Below are 13,372 nucleotides of genomic sequence, written 5' to 3' on the forward strand. Positions count from 1 at the left end.
TGTGAATGCATTCGCCTTGGTGGTTCGCCCTCCAACTGAACAGGAGAACTTGTTGTTCAGCTTCCAACTGGCTGGAGACGAAATGGTTAAAAGCGCCTTGTTGCGAACACTTTGCCGCCATGTCGCCAACACCATCTGCAGGGCTGATGCGGTGAGAAGCCACACACACACATACACATACACATACACACACTAATAAAGGCTAGTGTCCTCTGACAAAATTAACATTGACACTGCAAGCCAAGGCATTCATTCCTTTTGACAACTTTAAATAGTAGCTAAGTTAGCTATTGACACCCTAGGCAGACAGGAAGACCAACCCGTGCTAACTGACGTAAAACGTGTCACTAACTAAGCTGCATTTGAATTTAGGGTGGGAAAGTCGCACCAGGCACTCAGATTGTATTACTTGGCAAAGCAGCCCATGCAAACGCTTTCACCAGTGGGTCATACGCTCAATCACCATAGATAGATGATAGATAGGAACTTAACAGACAATTAACTAGATCGAAATCTTACAGACTACAACTACAATTCACAATTTACAAGTAGTATGAACTAGTAACTTTGTAAAAACAAAACATTCAAATTAAAAAGGAATCAAAAATCTTTATAAATGTTAAGTGCAAATATGATTTTAAATTCCAATATATAAGCTGACACAGAAATATAGAATTTAAAACATAATTAACACGTAACTTGGTAAAAACATAACATTCAAACTAAATAGGAATCACATCATTCTGTGTGAACTTAGTGACATCACATTGGTGCAAATTAAATATTCAAATAGGTATTTAAATTCCAATAAAAACAATTAAAGCTGCAAGCAGCGTTGGACGGGCACTTTGGGGTTACTGGCTGACGCCGCTCCTTGCGGCCCTGCATTTGCACTCAGATTGCACTCAGACACTGCAAATTGTCACCAATGAAAAGGGAACTCCCTGCTGAGTTCAATGATATCTCACACAAGACTCTACATCGTACAGTTCTTTAGCCTTGAAAGGGAGCGTGGCTAAATCATAGGGGGCGGGTCAAATCATGACCAATGAAAATGGAACTCTCTGCGGAGTTCAGTGATACCTCACGCAAGATTCTACCTTTAAATGGTTCAAAAGCCATAAAAGGGGCGTGGCCTGAGTACATGGGCGTGGTTAAAGTATAGGGGGCGGCTCAGTATCATATGTAGACCAGACATAAGTTTCATGTAAATCGGATGATGTTTGTCATATAAGGCGGATTTCTTGTTGCCAGCAGGGGACACTATAACCAAAAGTCCTTTACTTAGAGGAAGTTGGTCCTCTATAACTTTCCCTATTAAAACTCTTTTAATAACTTTTCATCTTTAACGTCTTAAGATGGCACAGACCAAATTTGAAGTTGATCGGATAAAATCTTTAGGAGGAGTTCGTTAAAGTACAACATGTGGAAATGGCCAAAAAAACAACTTTAAATTCAAAATGGCGGATTTCTTGTTGGGTTTAGGGTATTACTCCAATGAGCTTTTTTGTACATCTTGACATGATACATATGCGTACTAGATTTCGTGAGTCTACATCAAACGTACTGCAGGGGCTGGTTGTTAGGGGGCACTAGCGAGCCATTTTTGTGCGCCTATTCCCGAAACCCTTAAAATACGTAAATTCTCACCAGGCTTGATGCGACTACCAATTTTGGTGAGTTTTTGAGTATGTTAAGCCCCTCAAAAAGGCGATTCATTTGCCGGATAAAGAAGAATTCTTTCAGTTTCAATAGGGCCTTCGCCGCTGTGGGCGCTCGGGCCCTAATGAAGCAGCATAAACTGAAAAATATAGAAAATAAATCACAATTAACGCTGCAAGCAGCATTGGACGGGCCCTCGCACCGCCTTGCGCGTTGGGGTTACTGGTGGATGCCGCTCCACGCGGCCATGCATTTGCGCAACTGTCGGACACAGCGTGCACGGTGGAGTGTGCACCGTTTGAGATGTTGTATTGCAAATGTTGTACCTAGTGTAGGGGGGCGGGCAAACCTTCATCAATGAAAAAGGAACTCTGCTGAGTTCAATGATACCTCACACAAGAGTCTACGATTAACAGGTCACTAGTTATGAAAGAGGGCGTTGCTTAACCATAGTGGGTGTGCCAAACCACGACCAATGAAAGGAACTCTCTGCAGAGTTCAATGATACCTCACACAAGACTGTACCTTAAACACTTCAAAAGTTATGAAAGGTGGCGTGGCCTGAGTAAGTGGGCTGGTTAAAGTATAGGGGGCGGCTCAGTATAGTATATACATATAGTATATATAGTACATGTAGACCACACATAAGTTTCATGTAAATCGGATGATGTTTGTCATATAAGGCTGATTTCCTGAAAAGGTTGCTTTTAATAACTTCTCATCTTTAAGGTGTTGAGATGGCACACACCAAATTTGAAGTCCATCGGATAAAATCTCTTGGAGAAGATCGTTTAAGTATAGCACCTTGACTTTTAGGACTACTTCCTGTTGCCACTAGGGGGTGCTATAACTTTGAGTCAATATCGGCCTGTAGATATCCTCAGAGTTGGACTCTTATGAATCCTGAAGAGTTTCGAGCCAATTGGTCAATGTACTCAAGTTACACCCACTTCCTGTTTCGATGGCCCCCTACAGGAAGTTGGTCCTCTGTAACTTGCGCATTTTTTGCGCTATTACAATTCTTTTAATAACTTTTCATCTTTAAGGGCTTAATATGGCCAGACCAAATTTGAAGTCGATCGGATGAAATCTCTAAAGTATGACGGGGAAATGGCCAAAATCGCACGAATTTCGAACATTCAATTCAAAATGGCGGACTTCCTCTTGCATTAAGGGTATGGCTCCGATGAGCTTTTTTGTACGTCTTGACATGCTACATATGTGTACCACGTTTCGTTAGTCTACGTTAATCGTACTGCAGGGGCTCAATTTTGTAAGTTTTGTAGGGGGCGCTAGCGAGCCATTTTTGTGCGCCTATTCCCGAAACCCTTAAAATACGTGCATTTTTACCAGGCTTGATGCGATCGCCAACTTTGATGAGTTTTTGAGTATGTTAAGCCCCTCAAAAAGGCGATTCATTTGCCGGAAGAAGGAAAGGAAGAATTCCTTCAGTTTCAATAGGGCCTTCGCCGCTGTCGGAGCTCGGGCCGTAATTAAGACACAAGTATTACAAACAAGAGAAAGGAAGAGCCACACAGTCCTTTTTCTTTCTAACTAACAGATGACACAGTGTCTTGTTGCTCAGAATGCTCACTTAAAGGACAAATCCGGCGCAATTTTTTTTTCATGCTAATCAAATGTGACCAGTTTTATCGCAAACCGCTAATTACCTTATAACGCTAGTCGTCGGGGCACAGGTAAAGTAAAAAGAAATCGCTATTTCTATACCACTAACAAGGCTCAAAATAGCACCACGCTTCCACGGTAGCATATTGAGGGTCCCTACGTGTAAACCGAAGCATTGAGAACTTTGTAAGTGTACAGGCAGTTTATTAAAAAGATAGTTTAGAAAGACAGTACCGTTCACCTATACAGGCGGGCGCCATCTTGGGAAAACAGTCATGACCAGTCGATCGACGAACGCCGTGACTTCACCGTCACTTGAAATCTCCCATGTTCCGTGGTTTCCCAGTGGGTCGATAGGAATTACATTTGTGAAATGTAATTACATGGAAATGCATGAATTATATCTGTTTATTAAAATATATGGATGTCTAACTACTAGAGCTGGGCAATATATCGATATTGTAATATGACATAAGTGTTGTCTTTTACTGGTTTTAAAGGCTGCATTACAGTAAAGTTATGTACTTTTCTGAACTTACCCACTTAGTCATTATATCCACATTACTGATGATTATTTTTTTAAATCTCATTGCGTAAATATTTTGTGAAAGCACCAATAATCAACACTACAATTTCGTTGCGGTATCGATATCGAGGTATTTGGTCAAAAATATCGTGATATTTGATTTTCTCCAAATCGCCCAGCCCTACTAATTACGGCGTTCGACTGGTCGGACTGTTTTCCCAAGATGGCGCCCGCCTGTATATGTGAAAGGTTCTGTCTTTCTAAACTATCTTTTTAATAAACTGTCTGTGCACTTAGAAAGTTCTCAATGCTTCGGTTTACATGTAGGGACCCTCATTATGCTACCGTGGAAGTGTGGTGCTATTTTGAGCCTTGTTAGTGGTATAGAAATAGCAATTTCTTTTTACTTTACCTGTGCCCCGACAACTAGTGTTATAAGGTTATTAGCGGTTTGCGATAACACTGGTCACATTTGATTAGCATGAAAACAAATCCCAGAGAACGGTTGCACTTGGTACACATGTGTTATTAACCCCTAGGTTCATTTTGCGCCGGATTTGTCTTTTAAGTAGCAAGTACAGGTTCTTTTCATGAAACAAGCATTTCTGCTCTTTCGACTGTTCGTTCAGTTCCTCTTTTCATCCAGAATGTTGGAGACAGTGCTGAACAGTCTCTCACTTTCCACACTAGTACAGGGGGCACAGAGGAATTTGGAGGGAGTGGCAGCAAGGTCAGGAAAATCAAAGTCTGTTGACTCCACAGTACTGGATGGGGTTGTCTGAGCAAGGACATTGTTTGCTCTGCCAGATATGCCTGCACTTTTACTAGAGAGCTTGAGCTGGTTGCAGCACTAGGATTCTCATGCTGCTCTTGCTTTTTGTGCTTCTGCTTGATGCTGCTGCCACTTCCACATAAGGGGCCTTCATCTAATTCTCCTGCTATGGTCTTCTTGGGTCAGTGCATCTTTTGCACGCTTGTCAGCATCTGCGCTTGTAAAGTATACTGAACAAAATTATAAACGCAACACTTTTGTTTTCCTCGGATAAACATAAAAAAAAAAAAGTATATATATTTCTTGAAGCTGCACTTTCATATGGCTCTTTGTAGTTTTGCTTATTTAAAGCTAATGTACTTGCACTTACTGCTTGTTGTCTGGAACTTAAACTTAAAGTTACATCAGACACACGTCGGAGCTTCAAATATCTGTGGTGAAGCTTATTGCTGGTACATCTTTGTCTCCAACTTTAGCGGCAGTCGGTCTGTGGCTGGAAATCGGGAAAAGGACGGGAAATAGTTTTAACATGACTTTAAAATCGACATCCACCGAGCCAAAGTGCTTATGTTAACATTAGTTAGCTAGTTCATTCTTGTTTCCTAACTGCGTCGCGAGTTATAGGAGCTTATCTGGGAGCTTCATGGAGACAGCTAAAGTTTATGTTAGCTGCCCTCCAGCTGTCAGAGTTAGCTTTGACTTCATATATTACCTTCTAGTAGCTGTATTCTCAGTAACGTGACAATCTGCAAGAAACAGGTTGCTTATAAATCACTGAAATAGTAGTGACAGCACCGTTTGGCTTAGTTATTAATGCCGTTAGTATCATAGCTAACACTATTGTTACTTAGCTAGCTAGTTTATGACAAATCGTTTCAGGTGTGCTTTCTAACATTGTGCTAACTGAGCACCGTTAGCCTTTACAACAGAGCCGCTTCACTACACTTGTTAGATAATGTTTAAAGGGATATTTCACCGTTGAAAAGATGAATATATCTTTAAATTTGGTCACTTATGTAGTAGAAATGTGAAATCTTTTTTAGAAATTGGTGCCTTCTAGGCCGAGAAAAGTCAGAAAATGTGTTTTTGGCTCATGTGGATGAAAGACACCAAATCCCAGAATGCACTTGCTTTAGAGAGAAGACACACCAGCCCGATAATCTGTTCAGTGTGTCCCGTGCCGTCGGCCGTCCGAGGAGCCGTCGGCCTTCATTTTGGCTGACCCAACATGTTCAGTCGGGACTCACCCGGAAATGGCGAGCAGATGAGCCTCTCAAAATCTGACAAAAATCTTTTAAACTGACCTTTGTCAATCTGAAATGAAGACAGATTCAGAAACTGCACGGCCTATTTCTCGCTTAAAATGTTTTCAGAAACACGTTTCGGTGAACTATTTTAGTACAATATGTGATCGTATTCTGAACAAGCCGCCATGACAGTCTGGCTGTGAATTTCTGGAGAAAAAAGAACCACGTGATGCGTTCGTCCAATCAGCTGCCGGTTTTCATTTTCTGGTAAATAATCAGACTGTTAATGGAAACAATACAGAGCAGCGCCGCCTGCTGCTATGGAGACGTATTACGTTTCGCGCATGCGCAGAGCCCTTAGAGTCCACTCCCAAGTCACGCCTACCGTTTACAGACAGACAGACAGTGAGACAGTCAACTCAAGTTTGTTTTATTGTCATTTCAACCATAGACACGAAACGTTTCACCGTGGCTCAAGTGATGTTACACATTTAAAATATATAAAAACGACATTATATAAAAACGACATATGAAACAGGCTACATGTAGTGCACACACATTATAGGCTCCGTAAAGTTCAGCTAACACATACTAGCATTAGCGCTTGGTGGGCTGTAAACACAGAGTATAAACACAGCCGTAAATTTGCGTGGAATGTAGAATGGTCGGCATTTAACAGTCACAAACTCCACCAGCAGTTAGTTGGATACAAGCACCCCATTTCTGCACCTATCCGTGTTAACACAGCCCACCTCCACTAGTTTTACCCGGCGACAGAGCAGCAGGCCTGGTAGCTGGATAGTCCGGTACACTGTTGTTCAGCCATGTTTCCACAACAACAAAAACAGCAGTCTCTGAACTCACGTTGGGAGTTTCATTGAAGTTGGATGTAGTCCAGTTTGTTGTTTAATGAGTGGACACTTGCAAGCAGGATTGATGGAACAGGTGGCCGGATAGCGCTAGCTTTCCACCTAGCTCTCCTCGAACTCCTGCACACCGCTGTCGAGGTCCCTTTCCCCGGCTAGGGCATCGGGCGACACCACAGGCTGAGGTGCTGGTCTCCGTAGCAGGCGAAGCTCACGTAGTGTGTCGAGTATTCCGTCTGTAATAAAGTGTCCTGTATATTCTCCGATCTGTACCAACCTCGGGGAAGACCCAGGACTAGGTGGAGGGATTTGGAGGGATTATATCTCCAACCTGGCCTGGGAACGCCTCGGGATCCCCCAGTCAGAGCTGGTTAATGTGGCTCGGGAAAGGGAAGTTTGGGGTCGCCTGCTGGAGCTGCTCCCCCCGCGACCCGATACCGGATAAGCGGACGAAGATGGATGGATGGATGGATGGATGTACCAATGTATCCCGGTGGTACACATGTGCGGTAGTTTGAATGCACATAATTGTTGTAAACGTTTTCTGCTGAAGAGAGGGAGCCAGTTTAGCGAAGCTTCAAGATGGCTGACACTCGTTTTGCTTCGGCAAGCTTCGGGTAAAGATGACGGGTTGAAAACATGCGGAAGTAGCGCCTACTACTGACTGTAGTCCATTGCCTCTGGGCAAAAAATCTTCCGATGACGCAAAAAATCGTCATTTTCCGTCATCGGAAGATTTTTTCCAGACCCACAATACAGAGATCTCTCGTCTCAGGGGACATAAGGGAGGGAAGCACGGTCATTCGAAAATACTACCATGTTTCTACTAGGGGTGGAACGATACATGGGCGTCTCGGTTCGGTACATGAATTTACACGGAGAATACACGGTATAAAAATAAATAAAACTTGCGTGCAAATGAATTAATGTAATGTGGAACTACTGTTACATATGCGTTTCTTAGGGACACCTAATCTGTAGCCCCGCCTTAGCTCTGAAGCTCCCAAGCTCCGCCTACATGTCGGTCCAGTGAGTCCACGCGAAGCAAGCTAGTCCCTTCCATATACAACCAAACACGGATGTACTGTAGCAGTATCCCTTCCAGCCTCGACTACAAATGGCTTCCAGGCCCATTTGCTTCACTGTTTGCTCCGCTTTTAGCTCCGCCGTTAGCTGTTAGCTCCGCCGTTCGCTTCGCTGTTTGCTGCTAGCTCCGCTGTTGGCGTGTAAAGCTAACGCCACAATTCGCCAACTGCTCTGTGTAACCGAAGCTGCTCTTTTAACAACCCTGCTCTGTGCATTCACATATGAGAGCAGCGCTTATCTCCCATACCACGCTACTAGCTGATTGTCTTATTTTGTTTACAAGTTCCAGATGGAGTCTGGAGATGATGTGGGGTAGCCTACTTATTGTTTACTGTTTAAATCTTACTTTATACGCTTCAGGCTGTTGCAGCTAGCTCAGGGGAGATACTGGATGACACTAGGTGGTACAGCCTGAGACATGCACAATAAAAAAAAATTGCCTTCTGCATTTTTGTCATGCTTTTCCCTCCATTGTACCGAACCGTGATGTCTGAACCGAGGTATGAACCGAACCGTGACTTCAGTGTACCGTTCCACCCCTAGTTTCTACTGATACAAAGCTTAATGCTAAATCGGTGAAGTATCCCTTTAATTACAGAGTTCTCTGTTGATTTGTGTTTGTCGATGTTGTGTGTGCTCGTGGTGGGAAATGAATGTAAACAAAGTTGCGTGCAATGCGCCATGACGTAGGTCCCCTTCAAGTCCAGGCTAATGTTAGAAGTCCCTCTAGTAGACCGAATGTGTAACAAAACTACTAAAACCGCAACTAGTGAGATTTTACCAGACTAAATGAGGCAGGTGTGAATGCCTACCCAAAGAATGTTTCTGTGATGACAAACTGTACCATGGTTCCAAGTGTTTGATCAGGCGGCAGAATCCCTCTGTTACGACAGCTCATCCAGAACAATGAATTTTAGCACATTTTCTGGGTTTTTTTGTGCTATTTTTGGGAAGTTTATCCCATCTTTGCAATGCATCTGACAATTTCAACCGCAGTGTTTCCTCTATAACTGTACGGGCACAACATTTTTATGCCAAAATGGCGCAAAATATCAGTTGTGTTTACCCTAAATTTATTGAGCGTCATACTGCTGTTCTGCAGAAAAAGGTCGACCATGGCCATGTCTAGCTTTGACTTAAGCTTTTGCTGTGTGGCTCATTTTGGCAGCCACCAGGTTAAGACAGGATGCGGAAGCACCCCACAGCGCTGCCCGCTTCCCTTCTGTGCCCACGTTTACCATATGCGTATAAATATGATGTTAGCGAATTGGGCTCTTCAGACAGTGGCTCAGAGCTCCATGTTTTGCTCGCAATCTATTTTCTGGTTTATTTTCTCTGTGAGGTGCGAGTTAATCTGGCAAGAAAACACTGATCATTTATTTTAAACAATATAAATATTGATTTAAATGGATTCTGATTCTTTTAGAATTAATCAGAATTGTGATTTGGATTTTTCAATTTGACACCAAATCATCCGCCATCGTCCTGTCGGTCTCAGGTCAGGTGAAATCTGACTCCTGCTACTCTGTGCTGCAGGGCTGCAGCTGTACAGCAAAGCATAATGTTTTGAATAAATGAATGTCACACTTCTTTATTATATTGAGTTTGAGATTGTATTGTTTTTGTCTTGTAATCAGGAGGACCTGATTCAGTGTACAGACCCAAACTCCCTACAGGTCAACACCAAGGATATGGACAGCACCCTAAGCAAAGCCTCCAGGGCCATCAAGAAGACTTCTAAAAAGGTAAAGGCAGCCTTCCGAACTGCACCTTTGCTCAACATGTATGATGTTATCATGAGTCATCCCTAGAAGCCAAGCATTATTTACAGGGCTTAAAGTATTCCGGCGTGCGGCCTTGAGGGAAAAAAAAAAGAAACTGGGAACTTGCATGCGGTTTATTATTTTCGAGGCAATTGATTTCACCTACCAATCATATGAGAGGAACGCAGCTCTAACTAACGCAGGGCTTAAGTAATCGGGCCTGGTGCCCAATTTCTGGCATATGACTATTTTAGAAAAATAAATAAATTAAAAAGTCCACATGGGATCTGTTTTTGATGCGCTGGATTTAACCAATCATCGAACTTCCACCTACTAATGAAACGAGTTCTAGCCAATCAGATGCAAAGTAGGGCGGGTCTTTGCCGAAATGCGAGAGTGCGGTGCCGGTGTGGTAACGCGGCTAAAAAAAATGGAGGCAAAGTTTATCAAACTTGGAGCACGTAGATACAGCGTAAGTTGAGAAAGGAGTTAAAAACAAATGGCGCTGGGCATGAATAGAGGACAAGAGGAAACGAGTGGAGAAGTGGGAAGCCATTTTAGCACTTGGTGCCTCAAATTGAGGGAGCCGGGTGCTTGCTTCTGCAGCGCATGTTCAAGGAAGATACTGCACGGCAGCAGCGGTAAGAAAGTTCTTACTAGTCACAAAGCTTCGGTCCGTGCACTCTGTCATGCAAGTACGTTACCGGCAACAACGGCCACCGCTGCGACTGCGCCTTCACTGACCGAGCGTGTTTGTGATACAAACAATACGTGTGTGCACGTTCATAGCGGAACACGATTTGTCATTAACGATGGCCACTGTGTAAGAGCTATCTGAAGCCCAAACTGCCTTGACAAAGCTGTCTGTTTGTAATCAGCATGGCAGGTATTTAAACATAACGGCCTTGTCCCAGAGTTTAGACGTCTAGTTATATGAAAAGCTATACAATGCGACGTTTTTAATAATGTTGAAGCAAACAATGTACATGAAGCAACTAATATCAACATGGACAAAATCATGAATGTACTAATTCGCTTTTTTGATGATGACCTGGCCAAAGTAACAACACATCTAGAAAGTTTTGTTTTCACAATGATTCATTGTAGGATTATGATATTATTGCAATATGTAAATCTACATTGATTCTTAATTTAACATATGGTTGGAAGAAGTAAAAATTGATCCAAAACGTTTTAGTTCTTAAACATTATGACTTTTATTATTAATAGTAAAGTGTAATGTAAGAAGGACTTTAACTTAATGAGTGAATATTGAAATATTACACTGTGACAATAAGATAAGAGTGACATGACACTGTCATGACAGTCATGACACATTAACCCTAACTCTAACCGTAACCCTAACTTGTCATGACAAAAACCGAATGACACTTACTAAAAGAAGCGTTGTGTCATGAACGTTTATGACTTGTTTATAATGTTTATGACATGTTCATGACAGTGTCATGTCACTCTTATGTAGATACCTTCAAGTAAAGTGTAACCCATTTAAAATATATAAAAGCAGCTAAAATAGAATAAGACCGGTATGAAATACAAGAATAAAGGTTACATTGCAGTATAAGAAATTAACAATTATTTAAAGAAAGGCAGCATCAAAAAGAAAAGTCTTCAGCCTTGATTTAAAGAACAGAGTTGCAGTGGAGCTGCAGTTTTCTGGGAGTTTGTTCAAGATATGTGGTGCATAGTGTCAGCTCTTTGGTAAGACTGTGATTGCATTCCTGATTTTTATAATACTGCTGTGGTGAAAAACATCCAACAGTTTTTCTTAATTACTCAATCATTGCAGACCACAGATTTAAAATTGAGCAATAAACTGGAATTGTTCAAATGGTTATCTGATAACATGGAAAGAGACAAAAAAAAGTGTTATCTACAAATACTCAAAAGAAAGTGGCTAAAAAATACAATTCAATACAAAATAAAATGCTAAGATTCTGTCTTTATGTGTTTGTGCCAGGTGACAAGGGCGTTCTCTTTTACTAAGACCCCAAAACGTGTGATCCAGAGGGCATTCATGGCCAACAGTACTCCAGATGAGAAAAACCAGAGGCTGAGTTGTGAAAACCGCATTGGCAGCAGCTCCACATTGGCTGTAAGTGTTTTTGTTAATATACACACAAAAGTGGACATGATGCTCTCTCATATCCATGTTTTTTATGATTCAAACACCAATATCTGTGTTTTGGTTTACTTACTTCATAAGATTTTTGAATTTAAAGTGTGTGTGTGTAATGTGTCTACTTTGTCTTTTTTCTATGAACACACAATTAACACTTAACTGGCTGTTGGATGTCTCTGTCCTTGATTTCTTTTCTAACAGCTTTCAGTCAGTTTTAGTAGTTTCAATCTTGCCTAATTAAAAAGAAGAAGAAAAAATCAAATTACAACATTATTCACACCATTCCACCACCTTTCTCCACAGCACTTTGGAGATAGGTCTGGCAATGCAAGACTAGTAAGGCTTGTAATGGGGCACTAAGCCGTTAAAGGCAGCGCTTCTGACTTGGACCAATTTACCCTATAACCTGAAAATTTTGAGAAACAGTCAATGATCCCGAGTAGACAGGGTATTGATCTGCTAGGTTCGGACACAAAAAGTAATATATCATCCACATAAAGCATACGTTTGTGCACTACCCTTCCTGCCATAACACCTGGGAAGTTAGTCTTCCCCCTTATGGCTGTTGCCAAAGGCTCTATGGCTAAACAAAACAACAAAGGAGAAAAAGGTGAGCCATGTCTTGTTCCCCTTCCAAGAGCACATTTCTTTGAAATTAACCCGTTAGGTTGCACCGCAGCCTCTGGGTGCTTACACAGCACCTTATCCACTTCATAAAAATGCTGCCAAAGCCATACATTTCCAAAATGTTGAACATATAGGCATCGAGGGAAATAGCAGCTATTGGTGATTGTCTATCAGCTACAGACGCCATAAATGTGTTCCAAATTATTATGCAAATTATATTTCACACTGATTTTTCTAAATGGTCGATGCAAATTATATTATATATATATATATATATATATATATATATATATATATATATATATATATAATAATTTTCAAGTCACCAACTGTTAGGGTATAAGTCAAATTTCATTGAACAAACTCTAAATGCAATGTTCCAAATTATTATGCACAACAGAGTTTCAAAACATTTTATAGGTTGTAAAGAACTGAAAATTGTCATTTGCTGAATTTGCAGCATTAGGAGGTCATATTTACTGAATTCAAAAGCTATTTCAATCAAACACATCTTAAAGGACAATTCCGGTGCAAAACGAACCTAGGGGTTAATAACGGATGTGTACCCACTCTGTCGTTCTCTGGGACATGTTTTCATGCTAATTGATTGTGTTTGTAGCTTGAACGAAGCTAGCGCGGACCGCTGGTTAGCTTACAACGCCAGTAATCGAGGCACAGGGAAAGTAAAAACAAATTGTAATTTATACCACTAAAAAGGCTCAAAATATCACCAAACTTCAACGGTAGCATAGTGAGGGTCCCTACATGTTAACCGAAGCATTGAGAACTTTGTAAGTGTACCGACAGTTTCTTGAACGAAGAGCTGCGGGAGCTCCGTGAAAGGGCTACGAGAGAGAGAGAGAGCTATGCCGCAACAGAGCCTCGTACTTCGGGAAACCTGTCATGACTTACAGCTGGCGATGCCAACTAAAATCAAAAGCAATTTGCACAATATATCTGAAATAATTGCACCGATGTAAAACATAACTTGTCTAGTTTACTTACTCAGTGGATAATTGTCCATCTTGTCCCTCCGGTCTGGGTCGCCTTCTCC

General features: G+C 41.6%; 1 protein-coding gene across 4 annotated transcripts in view; it reads left to right on the forward strand.

The window, feature by feature from the left end:
- ect2 (epithelial cell transforming 2) overlaps window positions 1-13,372 on the forward strand; it is a 109,478-nt gene that overhangs the window by 75,176 nt on the left and 20,930 nt on the right. For all 4 annotated transcript variants that reach the window (XM_031320592.2, XM_031320591.2, XM_036007304.1 and 1 more), the window contains 3 exons: window positions 1-151; window positions 9,423-9,530; window positions 11,530-11,664. The exon at window positions 1-151 is cut by the window's left edge and continues 4 nt beyond it. In XM_031320592.2, coding sequence (XP_031176452.1) covers window positions 1-151; window positions 9,423-9,530; window positions 11,530-11,664 — 394 coding nt within the window. The remainder of the gene's footprint in view (window positions 152-9,422; window positions 9,531-11,529; window positions 11,665-13,372) is intronic.

The sequence above is a fragment of the Sander lucioperca genome, chromosome 11, assembly GCF_008315115.2.
Source record: "Sander lucioperca isolate FBNREF2018 chromosome 11, SLUC_FBN_1.2, whole genome shotgun sequence".
In the NCBI taxonomy this organism is placed as follows: Eukaryota; Metazoa; Chordata; class Actinopteri; order Perciformes; family Percidae; genus Sander; species Sander lucioperca.